The 24,030-nt window shown below is 43.5% G+C and overlaps 1 protein-coding gene across 3 annotated transcripts; it reads right to left on the reverse strand.

The window, feature by feature from the left end:
* Positions 1 to 15,242: 15,242 nt before the first annotated feature.
* Positions 15,243 to 20,827, reverse strand: LOC125535119 (disease resistance protein RGA5). 3 transcript variants are annotated; one of them, XM_087542753.1, is made up of 5 exons: positions 20,321 to 20,827; positions 19,913 to 20,209; positions 16,195 to 18,173; positions 15,749 to 16,112; positions 15,243 to 15,649 (listed from the first exon to the last, which is right to left on the reverse strand). In XM_087542753.1, the coding sequence occupies exons 1-3, from the start codon at positions 20,737 to 20,739 to the stop codon at positions 16,196 to 16,198; spliced, it is 2,694 nt and encodes an 897-aa protein (XP_087398879.1). In that variant the 5' UTR covers positions 20,740 to 20,827; the 3' UTR covers positions 15,243 to 15,649; positions 15,749 to 16,112; position 16,195. The 3 variants fall into 3 exon arrangements, with proteins under 3 accessions (XP_087398879.1, XP_048554129.1, XP_048554130.1); XM_048698172.2 differs by having other exon boundaries at positions 19,913 to 20,827; XM_048698173.2 differs by having other exon boundaries at positions 15,749 to 16,127; positions 19,913 to 20,827.
* Between the last annotated feature and the right edge of the window lie 3,203 nt (positions 20,828 to 24,030).

Here is a 24,030-nt window from a genome sequence, read left to right on the forward strand (position 1 = left end):
AGGACATGTGAATTGAGATTGTGCGCTACAGCGGACATTCGAGTGCAATATATCTTTGCATCAAAATTCCACATAAAAAGTAAAAAAAGTTGCACATATATTGAAACTTTTTGATACGATAAAATATTCCCTTTCCCTGCAAGATATTTTGCCCACATGATAATAATAGAATTCTGTGTTCACGCACTCCTCCCACTCGCCCCCCTTCATCCTGAGTTTTGCTGTGTGGCTCAAACTTCCTTTCTTCCTTCAGCTCTCTCTTTGTTCCCCTTCGTCTCCACTCTTGTTCAAGTGTAGAGACTTCTTCCCAACATACTACTCCTTCTATCCCATAAATAATGTAAGATGTTTTTTGACACTAGTGTAGTATCAAAAAAGTCTTATATTATAGGACGGAGGGAGTAGCATAATCCTGGACTCTGGTGTTGCCATTTTCCAGAACAAAGCGAAAAATATATCAGTAAGTTTTGTAATTTTAAGAGAAATAAAATTCATGCACTGGTATTGGTTAGAAAGTTGACCATGCCAATTTTTTTAGAACAATATGACCCTATGTGACTTACATGTGAATGAGACCTACAGTTTGAGTCTGGAAAACATAGATTTGCCGTAAAAAAATTACATGAGTAGGTTCTAACCTATAGATATTTGACGTGATTTTTTTAATTTTTGAAACTTATAAAAAAATTGTATGTTTAAGAAGAGGGGTCGGTAGCATCTAGGACCCAAAAATCCTCTCTCCTTTCTTTCTCACATTTTATTTACAAATGATGTCGTGGCACGTGGCCCTCGAATGTGGTGCGTCATGTCCGTTCAGATCCAAGCCAGAGAGACGTGGTGGTCGTCGGATTTCCAAGCAAAGCCCCTGGCCAGAACCGATGCCCGTCATAATGGGCTAATCCTGGGCGGGTTGGTATACGGTTGTTAGGTGCGTTGATCCAAAGTGGTGTGGATGTAGCAGGCCATTAAGGGCATGTATAATGGTGCTATCTTAGGGGTGCCACGTAGGATAAATGATGAGGTGGAGGAGAGAGAATTCATAAGAGAAGGCTTATCTTCTTTTACTCCCTCCATTTTTGTTTGTTGGGCGCATCTCCAAATCCTTGATTTTTCAGAATAGGAGAGATTTAAGGCGTGTTTCATTAATCACAAAATTAATTGTGGCGTTTGGTGCATGCGGTGCTCTCTTTCCTTTCTCCTTCCAATTCTGCATGCAAGTGGGAACACGTCAATTTTTGTTGAGGTGTGAATGGAGAAGGATTTGCATGCAGCAGCTTTTGATCTCCTTTTCACACCGCATCCCCATTCCTTGGTGTATAAAAGAAGAGCCATTTGCTTTGCTATTCCTTGAACCAGCGAGGTGGAAGCCAAATGGAGAAGGAAGTTGAGGTTCATGGAGAAGGAGAGATGGAGGGCGTCCATGGAGAAGGAGAGGTGGAGGGCGTCCATGGAGAAGGAGAGGTGGATCCCGCCGCCACCGCCAAACGAGATCCCGCCGCTGCCAAACGTGAAGCCCACGAACGTAGAACTTGCGATTCCGGCCCCGCCGCCGCTGTCTGTACCTTCCCTGCCGACGGAGCCACTCCAGTTCGACGAACCAGCCTCGTTAGGTGCCGGAGGGCGAGATGGGCGTGCGAGGCCGACGCGCCGTCGAGGCAAAGTCGTTGGAGGAGGAAGATGGTCGAACCCAGCCGTGCTGATGGAGATGGATGGAACTCTCGCTCGTCCGGTGAGACCAAGAGGAGGAAGTCCTCCGGGCGGCTGCGCTCTCGGTTGGAAAGCAACCCTAGACAGCCCACGGAGGCCAAGAGGAGGAAGCCGGCGATCTGATTCATCTTGCTGCGTCCGTGCCATTGGACCGAGGAGGCCAAGAGGAGGAAGCCGAAGATGAGCGCCGTCTGTTCGTGAACATCCATCGCCATAGCTACTTATACTGCGCGCGGCGTAGAAGGAAAATCAGGCGGCCAAGAAGAAAACTCGCGCGCGGCGCAGAAGGAAAATCAGGCGCGGAATCGCGCGCGAAAGGAAACTCGCGGCGTAGAAATCGCGCGCGGAAGAAATGCATGCGGAAGGAAAGTACTCGGTCCGGTGCATGCAGAGTAGGAAACGCCAGGGGGAAAAGAAGGAAACCGGTGCATGCAATCAGTTTAATGGACGGGGAGTACTATGCGTCAATTTTACATTTGATTAGGCGCATCTACAGCTAACTGGCTCCGTTTTTCCTTCCAATTAGAAAACACCTAGGTCCCAGAGCCCTCTGAGTTGCGCCTAATAAACTGTAATGGAGGGAGTATTTAAGATAAGACAAGTGATGATCTCTTACCACAATATGTCTCACCATATTTTTAGGAATTGCTAGTTATTGAAGATAAGGCTAAGAGATGACCCATTGTAGACATTTTTCTTTGTCATTTCTAAATTAAATGCAAAACTTAAGATAAAACTATCTTATTAACCATTGTACATGCCCTAAGGGCGGTGTTGAACAGGGTTGTTCTGCTGACAAGTCAAATCCGTGTGGGATTCGTTGGCCTGGCAAGGTGACTACACCGGGAGTGCCTCTGTGTCGCTTATTGCGATAGGATGGTGACCAATCACACATACCCCACAACTGGGCCCTCCAATTTGACGCTCGGGAGCGGTAGTGCGCCTTCGAGCCAATTATATTAGTTTTCTACCGCTTGTTTTCTATTACATGGTTATCAATCGGTTTTTTCATATGGTTTATTTTTAAAAAGATCATTTTTTTCCGAAAAATGTGATTTTCTGGGAAAATACGACCATCTTTTAAGAACTTTTTCTAGAGCAACTGGACATTTTTTGAATTTTCCTCACATTTTTCAAAAAAATAGTGAGCCTTTTAAATGAAAATTTTCGCTTTGTTAATATTACTAAATTAAATATTCTAAACCTTTTCTTAATTTCAGGATATTTTTAAAAAATTCCGAACATTTTTACAGATAAAAAGCAAACATTTCTATAACTTTTTTGAACATTTTTCCAAAATTCAGGATATTGTTTTGAAATTTATGAACATATTTCTGAATAGTCTAAACTTTTTTGCGAAATTTTCTCAATATTTTTCGAAAATTGTGGATATTCTCTAGAAGATAAAATCAAACTTTTTTTATAAAACTTCTGAACATTTTTACAAAATTCAGGATGTTTTTTGAAATTTATGAACATTTCTCTAAATTGTGATCATTTTACGATAGAGAAACGAGGATTGGGAAAAAAACATGCTGAAATTGTAAACCGGCAGAGGAATGAACAGGAAAAAGAGAAACAAAAATCTGATAAGATGCTTCATAAAACCGGGAAAACCTGATTTAGAATGTTACCAAAACTTTTTGTCTTGTAATGTAGTAATCTATCGAAATGTCGACAAATAGGAATCCCTAGCCACAGCTAGTTTTTTTTTAAACCTAGCCATCCTCGTCCCGTATTCTGTGTGGTTGGATGGACATTGAATAAAGTTGTGGAAGGTCTCTGTCATTGTTGGCAACAACGGTGTTCACTTCTTTCCTCCATAGACCAGGCAGATTATCAGCCATATGAGATGCTTACCACTCGGGGGGTTATATAGGGACTGCCAGACGCCCCACGCCCCTGCGTTGCCCCGGGAGACACGGGGGAAACCTAGCGCCGCCGCCGTCAGGTCCCCTGGTCCTCTAATCCCCAGCTTCGCCACCGGTAGATGGGTCGCCGATGAAGTCCGTGTGTGCCCCAGGGAAGGTGTCGGCAGGGTGTTTCCCCTCTTTGCGGCGTTGCGCGCGCACGCTCTACCTACGTCGCCTTGAGAGCGGGCGAGATGCAGGGTTGCGGGAGCGGGTTAGCGCGGCGAGAGGCCGGATCCTGGCTGGGCTTGGCCGGATCTAACTTCTCCACACTCGTTGGCCGCCCTCAATGTGGTGCACACCGTGTCGGCGGGCAGTGCTCTGCGGCTCCATGGTAGGGTCGCGGACGTTGGTCTGCCGCGGACGGCGTTCGGCACCGAGGTGGGGCTTGGTCGCTCTGTCGTGGGGTTGCGAGTTCTGGCGAACGGTGATGGCTAGATCCCGGGGTGGCGGCCCCGGGACGACGGAGGATGTGTCGGCGGCTGTGGAGTCGTAATGGGCGATGCGGCGGCCGCAGTGTTGGACGATCCGTGCACAAGACATTTGATGGAGGTTATTGGAGCAAATCTGGGTGAAAAAACTTGCTCTCAGCTACTGCCAAGGCCGGCTATGGCGACGCTATTCGGTGTCGTTTCCTTGTCGAAGGCATGGCTGTTGAGGGTTCCAGGCCACTATCTGCTACCTCTGGGGGATGCCCTACATCAGTAGATCGGATGACGGCGACATTCTTGTGTCATTTCCCCCTTGGGGTCGTCTTTCTTGGAGGTGTGCACGGGCTCGACGGACCAGTGGACGACATCTTTGATGGAGCGGTGCTTCATCCTACACATGGATGGTGGCGTATCTCGGCGACGGGGCGCAGTGGAGATTGGGCGTCCGATGTGTGGCGAGGGACTCGTGCAGGAGGGTAATGTTGTCTGGCGTCGTGGTGGCATCGATGGCAGAGATGCCTAGCAAGGTCGATGCATCAGTTCTGCTCTGATTATGGATCGATGGAAGATGGAGGTGACGGCCCTTGCAGCTTGTGCATGTGATGCTCACTGGGAGTGCGCCGGACTGGTGTGTGACCCAGTCCAAGTAGTGTCTTGGATGGGGCATCCGGCTTTAGATGTTAGGCTTTGGTGCGATATCTGTTTGGTACTAGGCTCGGACATTTGGCTCCCCTTCATCAAGGGGATAGGAGTAGCGATAGGTGTTGCCAAGATGTTGGCTTCAGACTTATTGATGTATTACCTTGTAAGGTCTTTGTGAATAATTTATAAAATAGTTGCATGCATCGTTCAGATGCAGAGGCCGGGGTTGTTAACACCCCCCCCCCCCCCCAATCCCCCGTCCAGCGCTACAAATTTCCATTTTACTACTAGTTTCAAGGACCAGCCCAATACATGTTCGCACGACATAGAAGTGAGTAAACTTTGAGCCCACCCTTTATTTTCTGCCTAGATTTGCCACACCTAAAGATTCCACCTTCTTGCGATTCTCATCAGCTTTCCAAGAGGAGGACAAAACAAAGGTCTCCACGCCTAGCCCCCGTTCTAGCTGTGCGTCTAGCATCGTTGGTGGACGTGTGGAGGTGTGTCTCCGGCAGATCTATCTTTGGTGGATTTGCTCGGATCTCGTCGTTGTTCGTCTACGTTCGTGTGTCTTTGGGCTGAATCCTTGCGATCTACATTATTCTTCATCGGCGGCGGTTGTTATTCTGGTGCGGTGGTCTTATGGAGTCTTAGCACGACGACTTCCTGACTGTCTACTACAACAAGTTGTTCCTGACTTTGGCGATGGGTCGCTAGATGGTCTATGAATCTGGATGTAGTTTTTATTATTTCAGATGTTCGTTGTACTATCATGATTGAAGATGAATATATTGAAAGTTTTCTAAAAAAAAATCTTTCCATGAAAACCTGCATCAAAATCTTATAACATGATCTATCAATACACCAAGTCAAGAGGCTGGGCGTATATTTTTCATACGTACACCAGCATGATAAGGACATGTGAATTGAGCCTGAATTTTTCTGTGTGGCTCAAACTTCCTTTCTTCCTTCAGCTTTTCCCCCCCTTTGTCTCCACTCTTTGCTCTGGCTGCTATGTGTTTAATGACCATTCTGTATGAGGGCGCGATGACATTGGAATTAGTACACTAATCAATGAAAACCAACGTACATAATCCCTTTCGTTCCCTTTCACGGGGCTTTCGTTTGGCAACCGTTGTGCGATTACTCAGTGATGATGACAAGAAAATGCTCCAATAATTTGTAAGTCTGCTTTAGTTTGGCTGACGGCCCAACAAACAGGTAGGTAAACCAATCGATCGTGATGCCAGCCTATTTGTTTGTTTTGGGAGGCGAGCTGTTAAGCTGTCGGCATGAATAAAATTAAGACCAGCTGGACTCTGCACTGGTCTTCAAAAATATACATGCACTTGGTAATATTAAAGCGCGCCACTATTAAACAGCTAGTAGTACTCAATTATGCAAGCCCGTTGTGTTGTGTTTTTCGCTACTCGTGATGCAATTGGGAAGTGTTCCTCAATACAAATCAAACGAGTGTAAAATAATCGAATGCGACCTACAGTTTGAGTCTGGAAAACATAGATTTTCCATAAAAAAATTACATGGGTAAGTTTCTAACCTATAAATATGTGGCGTGATTTTTTCTAGAATTTTCAGAACTTACAATTTTTTTCCAGTATGTTTAAGAAGGGGGCTCGGCAGCATCTACGATCCAAAAATCCGCTCTCCATTCTTACTCATATTTTATTTATAAATGATGTTGTGGCATGTGACCCTCGAATGTGGTGCCTCGTGTCCGTCCAGATCCAAGTCAGAGCAGCTTGGTGGTCGTCGGATTTCCAAACAAAGCCTCTGGCCAGATCCGATGCTCGTCATACTGGGCTAATCCTGGGCGGGTTGGTATACGGTTGTAGCATGCGTTCATTCGCAAAAAAAAAAAAGCATGCGTTGATCCAAAAGTGGTGTGGATGTAGCAGGCCATTCTGGGTGGTGTTCAACAGGTTTTTTGTGCTGGCAAGTCAAATCTGTGAGGCATTGGTTAGCCTGGCAAGCTGACCATGCTGGGAGCGCCTATGTTTCACTTATTGGGACAAGATGGCGACCAATCGCACATACGGCACAACTGGGCCCTCTGATTTGATGATCGGGAGCGGTAGTGAGTCTTCAAGCGAATTAAATTAGTTTTCTCCTGTTTGTGTTTTATTGAACATGGATATGAGTCGGGTTTTTGATATAGTTCAAAACAAATATTCATATATTGTTTAACTTGATCATTTATTAGAAATATAATTTTCTGGGAAACTGTGACCATCTTTTAAGAACCTTTTCTTAAACAACTGCATTTTTTTAATTTTCTGAACATTTTTGAAAAAAATGAGAGCATTTTAGATGATCATTTTCATTTTCTAATATTTTGAAAATAATTTTAACAGTAAATAGACTAAACTTTATATATTTCACAATAGTTTTGTTTTTAAATCTGCACATTTTCTGAAATAAAATAGAACATTTGTAGAAATTTTGTGAACTTCTTTCCTAAATTCAGTATAATTTTTTCCGAAATTTATGGACATTTTTCTAAATAGTCTGAGATTTTGGGAAATTTCCGAAATAGTTTCTAAAAACATTTTAAAACTTTATTGAGTAAAAAATCGAAGGTTTTTAGAACAATTTTGAACATATTCACAAAATTTGGTGTATTTTTTGAAATTTATGTACATTTCCTAAAATTCTGAAGATTATTGTCAATTAGTGAATTTTTCCCAGGAAAGTTGATTTCTTTAAAAAATATCAGGGATATTTAAAGAAAAATTTGATCAATTTTTTAAAGAAAAATGAAAAAGAAACAAAAACATGCTGAAATTGTAAACCGACAGAAGAATAAACAGGAAGAAGAGAAACGAAAATATAAAAAACTTGCTTCAATAAAACCGGGAAAACCTGATTTAGAACGTTCCCAAAACTGTTTGTCTTGTACTGCAGTAGTCTATCGAAAGGTCGACAAATAGGAATCCCCGGCCACTCTAGAGCATTTTTCCACGCCTGGACCCATGTTTTTAATTTACTACATTAATTTTTTCTTACTATATTTTGTATACTCTGTTACTATATATTTTATGTAAAGTTACTGAGGTGTAGAATAAGCTACTCTTCACTCACGCTTAGTTTACCGTTACTATTCTAAACTGTAAATATGCCATGTAATTATTTTTGAATTTTCAAAACTTACAAATATTTTTTCATTGTGTTTAATAAGGGGGATCGGCAGCATCTAGGATCCAAAAATCCGCTCTCCGTTCTTTCTCACATTTTATTTACAAATGATTTCATGGCACGTGATCCTCGAATGTGTTGCCTTGTATCTCTCCAGATCCAAGCCAGAGCGGCCTGGTGGTCATCGTCTTACTAGGCTAATCCTGGGTGGTTTTGTATATGGTTGTTGGGCGCGTTGATCCAAATGTGTTGTGGATGTAGCAGGCCATTCAGCGTGGGATTAAACAAGGGTGTAGCGCCGACATGTCAAATCCATGAGGAGTGGCAAGGTGGCCCCGCCGGGAGCGCCTATGTGTCGCTTATTGCGACAAGATGGCAACCAATCGCATAGACGCCACAACTAGGCCCTCCGATTTGATGCTCGGGAGCTGTTGCCAGCCTTCGAGCGAATTAAAAACAAATATTTATATTTATTTCTTTAAATGAAAATTTTCTGGGAAAATGTGATCATCTTCTAGGAACTTTTTCTAGAAAATGAACATTTTTCTAAAAGAAAAGTTTGAATTTATTTTAAAGTATGAAATTTTTTCTATGTAGTATAAGTTTTTCTGAAATTTCAGGAATAGTTTTTTATAAAATTGTGAACATTTACTTAAAGAAACAAACAACATTTTTAGAACTTTTGTTAACATTTTTCCAAAATTGAGGATATTTTTTGAAATTTATGAATATTTTTCTGGAAGGTGTCTTTAAAAAAAACAGGGATATAATTTAAAATTTTGTGACAATTTTTTAAAGAAAAAGAGAAAAAGGAGAAAATGTAAACTGGCAGAAGAAGCAATAGGAAAAAGAGAAACAAAACTTTGATAAAATTGTCATAAGACCTGGAAAACCTGATTTAGAACCATCCAAAAAAAACTGTTTGTCTTGAACTGTAGTAATCTATTGAAAGGTCGACAAATTGGAATGACCGGCCACATCTGGGGCGTTTTCCAAACCTGGCCATCCTCGTCCCGCATTCTGTGTGGTTGGATGTTCGCTTCTTTTCTCCGACGAACCGGGCAGATCATGAGCCATCTGCCTTCGCTTGTCTCTATGCCTACACGATTCCACCTCCTTGTGATTCTCATTGTCTTTCCAAGAGGAGGAAGCAACGAAGGTCTGACCTCGAAAACCTGCATCAAAATCTTATAACATGATCTATCAATACACCAAGTCAAGAGGCTGGGCGTGGGGAGTTTCCGGCCCAAGCTCCAATCAGCACCGGCAGGCAACAACTTAACAAGGGAGATGGTGGTGCGTGTTTGGATGACAAAACATCTATCGTGCTTGTTTCTTTCGGTGTAATCCATCAAAGGAGAGTAATTTGGTGTAGGGGGATTAAGTATAGCTCAAATGGTTAGGTTTCTTATGATACTCATAAGGGTTCAAGTCTTAAACTTGGCACTGGTGCTACCATTTTTCTGAATTTATTTTACTCTTTTTGTCGATATTTGTTTAGTGCGAGGAGATATTCCTGTCAACTACGAGACACATATGATGACTTTGACAATCTAAAGATATTGTGCCAACTCAATATCTTGAAGATGTAGTGCATATATATGTAAGCATCTTCATTGTACCATGTTTAAAAAAAATGGTTTAGCCAACGGTTTGTTGCCAGTACTACTAATTCTTGGATACAGTTAGGGAGGTAGACTGACTGGACCTGCTCCCCGTGGGTGGGTATACCAACGGCGTTCCCACCATGTAAACCGAGATGCTTGAATAGATTCGCCCGCACGATCCACTGACCGTGGCCTCTCCAGTTGTTCCTCAAGGTCCAAATTCTGCGATCTTCAAAATCAAACCAAGCGGGCATTGACCTGGTGCGATCACACATCGGTCTATTCGCCAATGTTCCGGACGAACATCCTGCAGTGTTCTTCATCCAAAAAATAATAATCTTGTGTGTTGGAGTTACAAAACGAGTGCACCAACAAAAAGGGACCGAGTCAGACATTGGGAAGGCGATTTAGTTATCACATGAGAGCCATCAAAGCTCTCCCAGGAGAGTGATTGCCAGTGGTGTGACTGATCCAATTTAGAGAGCGATTTTCGTAGCAGTGGCAAGCGAAATGGGAGCAGCCTAAATGGTGAGCGTCGCACACAGATGGCTTAAATCCAGTAGCCGAAAGTATCATTAGCTTACGCCTTCGATTGCCCACTTGCTTTCCGTAGATTTTCACAAACTTCCCGTGGCTTTCTATTCTCTCGGTGCTAACTGAGCCTAAACATTTTTTTTCGATAAAGGGCGATTTTATTATCTCAAATGTAACATTAAGCGGATACAAAATATTATGAGCAACACCCGGCCTCTGCATAATTAGGATGCACACAGCCAAATATCAAAGTCTGACACTAGAAAAAGTAAGAAAACCGACAATACGGCAACAGTAGAGTCCTATGGACCGACACTTTGCCTATGTCGAACTGAGCCTAAACATATGTGACCAAATGTCTAATTCTTTTTTTAGAAAAGGAGGATTACCCCGGCCTCTGCATCTGGGCGATGCATGCAACCATTTTATTAATTATTCACAGAGACCTCACAAAGCAATACATCAGTAAGCCTGAAGCCACCATCTAGGCAACACCTGTCGCTATTCCTATCCCCTTGATGCAGGGGTGCCAAATGTCCGAACCTAATACCAAACATACATAGCACCAAAGCCTAACATCTAATGCCGGATGCCCCATCCCAGCCACATGCGGGGAGTGGGTCACACACCGGTCCGGCGCACTCACTGAGGCTACCGCCGCCGTCATCCACCTAACCATCTTCAGAGCAGGTACTGACGCGAAGACCTTGCCAGGTCAGCTGTCGACGCCACCATGGCCCCAGACAACGCCACCGCCTGCGCGAGGCCGTCACGCCACGTCCAGCGCCAAGACCCCGCTGCTCCATGCCGCCGAGACCCGCCGTCGTCGACGCGAGAGAAGGCATGCCACACCACCTCACGCCTCTTTCCATCCGTTGCTGCTCCACAGACGATGCCCCAATAGGGAACACGACACCGCAGCGCCGCCGTTGTCCGATCCGGTGATTTTAGGATTTCTCCCGGAGCGGCATGAGCAGGTTGACGATAGTTGCTTGACGATGCCTTCATCAGGGTAACGACGTAGACGCCGCCATCGCCCGCCATGACCGGAGTCGGCTCGGTTTTCATCGGCGACTATGTCTCCCCAACTCGCCGCCGATGCTAATAGTGGGATCCAAGATCCGACACTACCAGCATGGCCAACCGCCTTCGGTGGAGAAGGCAGCCACCACCACCATGCCTGGGCCAAGAGACCCGGATGTCCTCGTGTCGCGAAGATTACCTTGCCGTTGTCGAGACGAGGCGCAGCCACAGTGGATCTCGATCACCAAATGTCTAACCTTGCCTACATATTCGCATGAGATCCTAATCTCGCTTGTTTAGACACAACATATATTTCCATAAACGCTGATATTTAAATAAAGTGGTTGGTCTCATCAAAAAGGAGAATAAGAGCAGAGCAGTTGCCCTGGACCCCAGCCTCGTCCATCTACGACCTCACGCCAACAGACTACATTCCCCCTACTATTCGTGGCCAGGGTACAACGAGAGCTTCATCATCGACATCATTGTGGAGCCGATGTAGAACGTGAGCTGTGACGGCGGGGAAGATCCAAGGCAAGGACCTGAACTACCCAGTCGTTCATGGTGACCCTTACACCGGACACGCCAGAAAGCATCGCCTTCGAGGAGAAGCTCAAGAGAGGCGCCAATGGCACCACGGAGGGCAGTCTACAGTGGGTCCGCAGCCCGACTGCCGTCCTAACAAACTCATTAGGACTGTTTGTTCTCTCTTGGTTTATATGGAGTAGCAGCTCTTTCACATTGCGCAACAATTCCACACTATTAGGGAAAACCTTATACACATCATCTTAGCAGTAGCGCTGGACAAAATAATGCGCTACTGCTACTTAGTAGCAACGCACGTAAATAAACCGCGCTACTGCTATGTTTGAACTGGGCGCACATGGCTAGCCCAACTTAGCAGTAGCGCGTATCCTCGCCCAGCGCTACTGCTATCCTCCTTAGCTGTAGCGCTTTTCTCGCACACGTGCTACTACTAACCCTACCTTATCCTTCCCACGCGGCCGACCCTCTCTCACTCACTCTCCATCTCAGTCACTCTGACCCGCGCCGATACCCGTCGTCTGCCGCCGCCGCCGCCGTCGTCCGTCCTCCACCGAGGTACTCCCTCCTTCCCTCCCTCCTCCTCCCACCACGCCCTCCTTCCTCCTCCTCCCACCACGACCTCCTCCCTCCGCCTCCGGCCGCCCTCTCCTCCCTCCTCCCTCCGCCTCCGGCCGCCCCCTCCTCCCTCCTCCCTCCTCCCTCCTTCGTCGGAAGCCCTCCTCCCACCGCCCCTCCCTCCTCCTCCTCCGGCCGGCCCCTCCCCCTCCTCTCTCCTCCCTCCCTCCCTTGTCTCTGTTTTTGCAAATTGTAGGTAATTTAAATCTAGATTTTAGAATGTAGACATTGTAGAATGTAGGTTTTTTAATAGAATAATTTTTTGACTATTTTAGGTGTTTTGAATAAAATAGAATTAAGAAAAATTAGGGTAGAACTAGGGTAGTAGAATTTTTAGCAAGTGTTTAATAGAACTAGTTTAATTGTAGTAAGTGCTTAATAGAACTAGTTTATTTAGTAAGTGTTTAAAATAATTAGTAAGTAAATTTATTTAGTTGAACTAGTTGAATTAATAGAACTAATGTATTTTTAGTAAGAAAATTAATATAACTAGTTGAACTACTTTATTTTTAAAAAGAACTAGTTTTTTTTTCTATTTATAGTAAGTTTATATTTAGTAAGAACTAGTTGAACATGTCATATTTGTTGTTATTTTTTATTTTAAGCAATTATTCGGGATGTATTAGTGATAATTTATAGGGTTTTTGCTTTTGCAGAAATCAAGGAGCCCCTCCATCATCCCCGCCGTCGTCCCCGTCACCGACCCCCTTCGACCTCGAGGTGAGACCAACCAAATCTCCATGTCAATATGAGTCCTATAAGATATATATGATGTAGATAAAAACATGTATATCCTGTGTTGCCCAAGTGGCCGGTCATGTTCAGGTTACACCTCCGAGTGGCCTATGTTTTGCCGGAGTGTTGATTAATTTCCGTTCCGGCAAATTTCAGGCGCTCGATATGTCCTTTTTTAGCAAAGGTCATGCCGGATTTTTCCGTGAATTCTGGCATGACTTGTGCTAGAATATGTAGGAAATATCGAGTGGCCTGGATTTTCTTGAAAAATAATGATCTAATTTAGGGTTTTTAGTACATATATTTAACTGTACAAGTTTAATCTTTGAATTATGAACGTAGGAAATGTCGTACTCGGGTGACGAAAGCCTTCTGGGGGAGTGCAGCTGGTGCCACGATGATCGAGGTCTGTGCGACAGGTGCCCTCACCTGGACGATGATCAGCGCTTCAGCATTAAGCTCGAGGAGACCTTCGACGTTGAAACGGTACACAACGACGACAAGTGTTTTTTTCGTAATTAAGCACGACTTCAACTATTTCAACGTCTAATTTTCATCTTTTACAGTTCGACTAGCTTATCTCATGCCATGCAAGACGCTATGTTTTGGAGAGGATGGGTTTTGAAGACCATGAAAATTTTGAAACAAAGAAAATACACCTAAGGACCCATCATGATATGGATTTTGAAGTAAATCTGTACAATTCTCAGAGCGTAACCCATTTTGGTTGCCAAAATTGGGAAGCACTTTGCAGAATGTATGGTTTTTATGAGGGTATGATTGTCACCATGGATCTTGCTGATCCTGACATCGAGCAAAACAATATGGACATTTGGGTCCTTGTTGATACGCTTCCGCTACTGCTATGTGAGTTTCTCAAACATAGTTATTAACTAATTTATATTGTTTATTTCAAAATAGTTGACAGCTTATTTCCATTGACAGCTTATTTTCATTCTTCAAAGAATATGCAGAAGATGGTAGACAAAACCCACTACACCGATGGCTCCGAATTAACTTATAAGGAGAAAAAACATTTGATCGTATTTTTTACTTTCTTTGAGAATTACAATACCTATTATCGAACTCCTCCAAATTATGGTGAATACGTGCCACTAGTGCACGTGTTGAACCACGATAACTTCTATGGAGATACCCTGGTAAGATTTTTTTACTATTACGACATCCGTGCATCTTTTGCATACTTCTAAAACTAGTACATCATTGCTAACTACGAAGTTATTACTATGTTTTTCAACAGAAAATCCCGATGGATTGTGTGCCTCATCTGATGTATTACAATGGTCGCCTTGAAGTTCTGAACATACAGCCAGGTCATCCTACGGATCTCACCTGTGCATATCGGATTTCTGAAACCGGTGAACACATGCTAATCAAAAAGTGGAAAAAATATTTGGACATTGGTAAGGAGGTTCTTGGAAGCAACATTAAGCGAAAGACAAGAATTGGAGACAGGATAATCTGCATTCTCCATAATGGAGAGCGAGGGGCTATCTTGTTTTTTGCTATTTTACCTTAGAGAATATAGTAGGTCCTAAGAGAATGTAGTAGGTCCTATGAGGTACAATATGTTTATTATGTGGTACAATGTGTTAGAGTTGATGATGAGGAGTAGTTGTGATTATGACTAGTGACCAACTTGCTATGTGATGTCTCATCGATGAAAACGATGATCATGAGAAGGTGTTATATGACAATGATGTATTATGATGATAAGTTGTTAATGATATGATGATGATGATGATATTTATTATATCATTGCGTGAAAGAACCGCGTATTGTCCACGGTTCTTTTACCCAGTGATGTAATAACTCATTATGATGTAAAAACAATCTCTAAATTGTTGTTGTATGAAAACTTGTATAGAGGCGTATGAATACAACATGAAATAAAAAAGAAATAAAATACGGAATAATAGTACTAACGCGGTCTGGGAGAAGCGCTACTAGTAATTACCAGTAGCGCCTCGTCGGGAAAGCGCTACTACTAAGTCGGTGTAGCAGTAGCGTGGGTTAACCAATGCTACTGCTAACCTTTAGCTGTAGCGCTCCTGCCCGCGCTACTGATAGTCCTAAAACCCGCGTTGCTGCTAGGCTTTTCCCTAGTTGTGCCACGAAAGATGGCTGATGATTGAACAGTTTGGCCATTCTTATGTTGCTCCACAGCTCAAACCAAATGAATGGCAATCAAGAAATTTTCAGGAAACAGTTCGATGCCCAAAGGGGATCACCAGGAATTTTCGCCTTCCGAACAGGGCCTTACTCTGCTTTTACAGGATCTGACATGAAGCATACTCAAGGGGAAGGTTCTCACAAAAGATGGAACAAACTTGAATTTCATTAAGATTTTGTAGTACGTACTTATGTTCTGGTATGATGCATCAGAAAACCAAACCAGTGCAGTGCACGCCTGTACGATTTAGGCCTGTATACAACATTTTGGTACTTGGACTGCCATTTTACTATCACTTTTCTTGGTATTACAAACTGCTCAACCTGATGTCCAATTTCTCATCTAACAAAATGGGGCAGTAATGCTTGATGTAATATCTCACAAGGGTCTCCCTGTACAACGATGGATTCTCGTCAGACCTTGATCACACCATGGATCCTAGGCTCCTAGTCGAGGCCGGATGGAAATGCATGCTGAAGAAGTACACGATCAAGATCCTTGGCGCGACATTCTTTCCCGCACCACCCTCCTGAACGCCTTGTTGGAGATAAGCTGAACGTTTCGAACAAAATAATCAGTTCAGAATGGTCAAGCATGGTACTTGTGTGTCCCAAAATAAATTCATGCTTGGGTGAATCACAGTGTACATACCTGTAAGAGATCACCGATGTTCACGATAAATTCTCCAGGTGTTGACATGACATCCACCGAATGTAGAGTTCAAGCTGAGGGCAGGGAGGGCAATAGTGGCAGAGTATGATCTCTCCTTGGTTGCACTCTTTATCTGTCAGGTAGCAATAAGAGCTCTTTGAGCCCCAGAGATTCCGAGTGTAGCTCGAACAAAATCATTGGGGCTTCTTCACCCTGAATCGGTCGTTTGATGGCCAGGGTATCATGGAGTCACTATGGAATCTTTAACGCTGAATGATGGAAATCAAACTGTGTGTAAAGTGTAAACTGCAGCTTCTTCACCCCGAATCGGTTGTATGATGGCGTTGTGGTCACGAGAGCCAACCTGATGAAAGAGAGACTAAAGATCGATCAGTACATAAAGAAGACATGCATGCATAAAAGCATCATAGTTTTTAGTTACCTACCTCAGTAGTGACAGCCTGATGGCTCTGCGTAAATGGAGACGTAAACTTTGGGACAATTAGGATGGGCATGGAGTGTGTTCTCCAAAGTAGCCTTCCCTTGCTCGGCCCCGGTGTCGCTGCTTATCACTCCCGGCGACAATCTGATTTGGACTATGACCATCCGAAGGGACTGCAGGTTCTCCAAGCCCAGCTCAAACCAATCGCGACCGTTGGCAGCACGGAAATATATCAAGATATCAACATGTTCAGTCTTGGGCAAAGCTTCTGGCTTGAACACAATTCGGCCAGCCCAATTGCAAATCAGCTTCAGTCTTGTCAGGCAACGGAAACCGTCAGCACCGATGAGTAACGGATTTTGGCGCATTGTCTCCAAGGAGAGGTCACGGAGAGCCGGTAACCTTCCAAGGAATTCCAGATCCTCCTGTCGCACTTCGTCGACAAAAATATCTAACCTGGAGAGCTGTGATAGATGCGAGGGGTTCCTCCTTAACCATGTTGGCAGTTTGCTGAAGACGAGCTTGAACTTTGCAGAAAATTCTCGAAGACTTTGAGGGGGCGCCCAATCTCTCCCCAGGAGATCCATGAATACATAATGATGATAACCAAGGAACCAAATATGTACACATTGGATGTTGCGTAGTTTCCCTATGGACTCCACGAAAGCTTGCTCCAACTCCAAGCTCATAACATTAAAGGAAATATTAAGGTTCCTTAGTCTTTCCATGTTGCCCAAATCTTCCACGGTGCCTAGACAGTCACCACAGATAGAACTGAGATTTTCCATTGATATCAGGTTTCCAATTCCATCTGGTATCCGACTGCAGGAAGAATCAATTTGTAGGCACATCAATCTTCTGAGCTTAGTAATTGCTAATGGGAGTTCTGTTATATCATAATTCCCTCTCAAATCCAGCACTTGCAAAAACTGCAACTTTCCAACTTCTTCTGGGACCTCAGAAATTCCTGATTTGTATAGGCCTAGGTACCTCAGCTGAAGTAAACTCCACAACTCCCGAATGTTAAGATGGTTATGATCACTAACATCACATTCAGTCAAATCCAATACGCGCAAAAAAAGAAACCTTGAGAAATGAGGCATGAAACCAATATCAACATCATCAAATGTAGCAATAGACCTTGCAAATTTGAGATGTGTATTTTGATGTTCTTCCTTGATACTATTTTGGAGGGACAGCCTACGGACCTTTCTTTTAGAAGAAATGCTATCCCGAGTATCATTCAATATAGTAGTAAAGTTCTCTTCACTTGACAAGGAACAAATTAAATCATGAACACTATTGTGTACACGACAAGCAATTACAAACCCATCAAAATATTCCGGCTGGATCAAGCTCCTATTCACAAGCTCATTGAAGTAATTTTCTCCGATCTCAAATAGAGAAGTTTGTGGATCTTCACACTGGATAAAACTTTCAGCAATCCACATCCATATCAATTGATCTTTCGTAATATAGTGATATTCCGGAAACATGCTTAGGTATAGAAAACATGTCTTCAAATGAGAAGGCATGTCATAATAGCTAAGCGTTAGTATTCTCAACATGTCCTCTACACTGGGGTCTTTGGTAAGTCCACGACCAATGGAATCTAGCAAAACATGCCACTCATCCTTCGGTTTTACGTGATGATTAATAACCAAGATACCAGCTATAGTAATGATGGCTAATGGTACTCCACCACATTTCTTCAATATATCTATGGACACTTCTTCAAATTCAAGAGGAAAACCACTCTCGTGAGAAAATATCCTTTTATAGAAGAGCCTTTTGGAATCATCATCACTAAGTGGCTCCATTTGATAGATTGAACCGTCAGCACATGAGCAACATAATTTAGCTACACTGACTATACGAGTTGTCATGATTAACCGACTACCACAATTGTTGCTATTAGAGAATGCCCCTTTGATTATTTTCCATAGTTTTTCATCCCTTATATCATCAATTACAATGAGGTACCTATATCAATTATGTAATCATTAGCAAAATGCAGGTGCAGATGATAATATAATCTAGCATTATGACCAAGAGATAAGATTCTTGATAAAACAATTAAGTATAATTAAGTTGCAAGGAGTAAACATGGACCGGTTTTGTGGATATTAGGGCATGTAAAATCGTGCTACATTAGGAGTGCCACGTATGATAAATGTCGAGGTGGAGGAAAGAAAAAGCTTGCCTGGTTCTATTTAAATGATGATATCTTAACAACAATATCTCTCACACATATTTAGGGATATTTGGGTAGTAGAGATAACCCATTATACATCATGTTTTTGTTGCCATCTCTGCATTACGTGGCAGATTTAAGATACAACTATCTTATCAACCACTAATACATCCTTAATGATCTTGTTTTAATCAGAGTACCTTTATGCACTAATTTTCTTATTTCTATCTATCTATCTACATGAATTGGTAGAGTGCATGCCTTTTGCCATAAAGAAGTATACTATAGAGACGACATGAAGTACTCCTTCTGTTTTCATAATGTAGTGCATTTTTCAGAAGTCAAACTTTGCAAAGATTAACCAAGTTTATAGACAAAATTATTTTTACCTACAATACCAAACATTTACAATATAAAACTAATTATCAAGATGTATCTAATGAACCCCTATGTATGGTAGTGGTACACCGTACCTAATTAATACACACTGTTACAAAATTGCCGAACCAAAGACGACGAACTTTAGGTTATTATATTTTTCTTCTAAACCATTTCAATATTTGAAAACTTTATGGATTTACAAATAGATAAATATTCTACCAATTATCAATATTAAAACTGTAGATAGATACTTTCTATATCCTATATCTAAGTTGGTGATCCCATTTTCAAGGAGACGCAAGGTGTCCACATCATCAAGTATATGGAAATCATCCACTTCTTATTTTTCAGAATATTGCAAGCCCTTCAAATCAGCAAGCACTCAAAATTATAATTTTTTATTTCCATTTTTCCAATAACAAATAATTTAACCATAGCAGAAAATCTTACGACACTATAAAATGTTCATTCAGTGCTAGATCTTTTTCAATTCATATGGCGAGAATGTGAAGGAGTCTTATTCTCATATATTAGGTTATCTTCGCAATTTTATTAGTATGAATTCCCATAGGAACGCATGTGGGTATTATCTACTTATATTAAACACACATGTGTAATTACACCTGGTAGTAGCCCAAGAAATATACTCCCATGGGCTAGTATGTATGCTACATTTATCATTGTGAGTATTCTGAGTACATGCATATACTCTTTTAATACAAAGATACCACAAATAATATACCACGCAGCGAATAACATGAAACAATTGCAAGTAAGTCCATATTTTTAGCATATTTTCAAAATGACATCATATTTTAAAAAGTAGTACTCCACATATATATGTGTATAATACCTACGTGGCCTCATATTCCTATTTATGATAGATACTTCCTAGAATGCATCCAATGTACGTGGAAGTAGCAAGAATGGTTCCTATATATATGATGCTATTTTGCTCTACATGCGGCCACCCTATATCATTGTTACACTCCCTAGCTTTTTTTGCTGGCGAAAAAATACACAATGTAAAATGCGGTGATTTTTTAACGCGATATAACATATCACGTAGGGTTAGCATCACATTTTATACTCTGTCTATGACCTACCACAATTTACAAATTATACCATAACATATATAGACACGTACCTCGTGTTTTCGAGAGTTTCCTTGAGTTTGCTGATTAGTTGTCTTACATCCAACATGGTGATCAGACCTACGTACGTGTCAAGATCACAAAGAATCTTCAGGAGAATCTTCTTTGCGTCAGCATTTCGACCGACGGGAACAAACGCACTGCAATCGAAATCTTCTTTGATCTTGTCATAAACCATTTTGACAAGAGTGGTCTTGCCCAATCCTCCAGATCCGACAACAGAGATAATCTTCAACTTTTTCTTGGACACATTGTCTCCCTCCGAGAGCAACTTCATTAGATCTTGATCCCTTTTTCCAGCAATGCCAACAAGCTCTGTTACTTCTGTGTACAAAGCCCCAAGACGAGGGTCGATGGGAACCACCGCTGCAGAAGTAGAGACAATATTGTCAACGGGGTACCTTCCGTTCATGTTAGCAACCACTTGGACTTGCTTATTGATCTGCCCGATCGCGTCAATGATCTCATGGTGAGCCTTCCCCTTGGCGAGCAAGCCGACCATCATCTTCGTGAGCTGTTTGAGCTTCTTTGAGTTGGGTGCAGGCTTGGAGCCGTCATCGACACGCACCAGGAACTTGTCGACGACGTCCTCCATGTCAAAGGATAGCTCCCTCACCTCCCCTGCCCAGAGCTTGACCTGCTCGTCAAGCCGGTCCCGCGGCACCTCCGCCACCTTGCGGAGGGCAGCGTGCATGCTCCTCATCTCTCGAGAGAGAGACACGACGCCTTCCCTGACATTCTCCTTTAGCTTGTACTCCCCCTTGAGGAGCTCGACCAGCTTGGGGAGCAGGTCGCCAATGGCGCCGGTTGCCAGATCCATTGATATGGCTTGAGTAGTATAGTTTCTGTTGTTTGGTTGTGGGGGCGAACAGTGGTTGATGTACGTTTGGGTGCTTGCACAGCTACTCTTTATGTATAGAACCGGAACAAGTTCAAGGGGAAATTAGGTTTACACGAGCATGTACTACATCTGTTTGGCCGTGGCCAGTGCGTCTGAATGAAAGTCAAAGTCGTCGGCCGCGGGGTAACGTGCACTGATAATACACTATTCAGCAATAGTACAATCGCACTGATCTAGGCGTTGAACGCACATGGATTCCTGTAATCACATGCACTTAGATCGGGGCCGGCGTTATGCTGTGCGGTTGGCTCTCTGTGCAAAACTTTTATACAGAGATTGCGTCAATTAATTTGGATTAGAGGGAGTTACGACTTGGTTATAATCTAAAAGCCGTTATCAAACGATCAAGCGACTGGTGATATTGAACTCTCTAAAAACGAGCGAGAAAAAATGAGCAAGATTGCCGCCTAAACATTTGATAATGATATTAATGTTAATGTTAAATACCTAACCATTTGATTTTGACTATCACGATGAAGAGGTAATAAAGTTCTTCATTTTATTGTTTTTTCAGTCATCATCTAGATGCCTGAGCGTGAAACCGTGGCTAGCTAGCCAGGCAAGTTCACAATCATCTGCATGCAGTGTACGCATTCAAACTTCAAAGTGGTCGGCCGGGGTACGCGGAGCTTGCAGAGATAATATCCAGTTATATAATCACACTGATCTAGGCGTTGAATGCACATGGAATAATGTGCAATGATTCCAGAATTCACACACTCCCTCTGTCCTTTTTTCTCCGCATATTAGATTTATGTAAGTCAAACTTTGCAAGTTTGACCAATTTGTATTAAAAATTATCAATATCTACAACACCAAATATATATACTATGGGACTATATTTTATACTGAATCTAACGAATATTGATCTGGCAATGTGAATATTGATACTTTTTTCTGTAAGTATGGTCAAAGTAAAGATAGTTTGACTTCAGACAAAACTAATATGCAGACTAAAAAGGACTAGAGGGAGTACTAGTAGGCGAAAATAGATTATGCCCCGAAACATTTTCTAGGGTTTCGAGTGGCAGGGCGGCGCACGAGGCGATCTCGGGGGCGCAAGATTAGGGTTTGGCGATCGCCGGCTAATCTACCTTTCGATCGCCGGAACTTGCCAGTCAGCCTGCTCGGGGTGATCAAGGGGGGACCTGGCGTCCTTTCCCACCCTTGGCGGCGCTGCGAGTAAGGGGATCGGGGAAGGCCGGGTGAGTTGATGGCGGAGACAAGCGCCATGGGAGGAAGGAGAGGGCCGTCGAAGGAGACTGAGACGGTGGAGCAGATGATGGATCGGTTGGATTTAACGGAGAAGGAGAAGACGAAGCTTGTCATCGATGAGGAGGAGGAAGCGTGCGTTGAAGAACCATATGCACTCATCGGGAAGGTTTTGTATCGAAAGGCTTTTCATGTGAATACCATTGAGGAGGCCCTGCGCCCGGCGTGGGGCAATCCGAGGGGGCTGAGCTTCCGGCCGAAGGGAGAGAATGTTTTCCTGGCCAGTTTTAGTATCAAGCGCGACTGCGATCGGATCTTCGAGGGAGGTCCATGGATGGTGGGGAAGCACTATGTGGTTCTGGAGAGTTTTAACATCAGATCGCGCCCCTCAGAACTCAAGTTCGATAAGATCAAAATCTGGGCACGAGTGATAAACCTCCCTTTTAACCTACTATGTCCGCCATGGCCGAAGCGTATTGCAAGCATGGTAGGTGATGTCGTAGCGCTGGACGCGGATGAGAAGGGGTTTGCTTATGGGGACTGCCTGAGATTCAAGGCTTGGATCAAAGTGGATGAACCATTGATGCGCTGGGTGCAATTGGAGAAAGCAAAAACAAAAGAGTCTGAATTTTTTGATACCCAATATGAAAATCTACCCTACTTTTGCTTCTCATGTGGGATGCTGGGACACGCTGAGCTTATGTGCCCTACACCTGCTGGGAGAGATGAGCAGGGAAAGCCACCATATCGGGAGGCTCTCAGATTTATATCTAGCAAAAACAAGAGTTGGGGGAGAACACCAACTTACAAGAAGGAGACCGCCCGGGATATGGGGAGGCAGCAGGAGACAGGAGAAGGAGATGAAGATGTGGAGCCGGGGTTGGAAGTAAACTCGCCTGAGAAACCACCTTCTGGCAGAGTTAAAAACACTGTTTACCAATTCAATGCAAGGGGGAGGGGTGCGAATGGCAGAGGAGGAAGGACAGGCCGAGGGACAAATTCTGTCTATCGGAGGGTCGACATGAATACTTCACAGGGGAGAGGCCGGGGACCGACCCTATGCTACTGCAAGATAGTGAGACAGTCATGAGGAAGAGGCAGAACGAGGAAAATGAGTCGTCTGGGTCACGGGAGGATAGCAGAGACTCGAAGAAGAAGAAGGCTGTGGAAGAAGAGGCAAGTAACCTCACGGAGGCTGAGTACCAGCCCCGCAGGGAGCAATGAATTGTATATCTTGGAACTGTCGCGGGCTTGGGAACCCGGAGACGGTTCGTGAACTTCACGATTTAGTGAAGAGAGAAGTTCCTGCCCTAGTCTTTGTTGCGGAGACGAAGATTGAGGGAAGAAGGGTTAGTGATTTCACTGCCCGACTTGGTTTTGAGGGTTGCTACCCAGTTAGTAGCGACGGCCTCAGTGGTGGACTAGCTTTGTTTTGGTCAAAAGAGGTTGATGTAACTCTTAATAATTTTTCAGACCAGCATATTGATGTGTTGGTGAAGAATATTGGTGATAATAAAAAGTGGCGGTTTACGGGTTTCTATGCGAAAGCTAGACGAAGTGAATGTGCAGAAAGTTGGAATTTGTTGAGATGGTTGAAGGCTCAAAGTGATGCCCCGTGGCTGTGTGGAGGTGATTTTAATGAGATACTTGATAGCTCGGAGTACTTTGGTGCCCATGACCGTCCGGAGTGGCAGATGGAGGGTTTTCGGCAATGTGTGGATGATTGTGAACTCCACGATTTGGGTTACCAGGATGTGCCCTTCACGTGGGATAATATGCAACATGGAGATTCAAACGTGAAAGTTCGGCTTGATAGGTTCTTAGTTAATCCGGCAATGATGTCAATGTTCCCTTCCTCTTTTGTGCGACACTGTCCAACGCCAAAGTCAGACCACTGCATGCTAGTGGTGAAGATGAAGGGGTAATCTTGCCAGAAGAACGGTACCAGCGCAGGTTCATGTATGAGGAGGCGTGGCAGCAGGAAGAATCATATGATGC

The sequence above is a fragment of the Triticum urartu genome, chromosome 2A, assembly GCF_056163025.1.
Source record: "Triticum urartu cultivar PI428250 chromosome 2A, HENAU_Tu73, whole genome shotgun sequence".
Taxonomy (NCBI): domain Eukaryota; kingdom Viridiplantae; phylum Streptophyta; class Magnoliopsida; order Poales; family Poaceae; genus Triticum; species Triticum urartu.

Coding starts and splice junctions, on each gene's coding strand:
- LOC125535119 (XM_048698172.2), bottom strand. CDS start 20,739: ATGGATCTGGCAACCGGCGCCATTGGCGACCTGCTCCCCAAGCTGGTC. Junction 18,174..19,912: donor GAAACTCTCGAAAACACGAG/GTACGTGTCTAT, acceptor TAATTGATATAG/GTACCTCATTGTAATTGATG.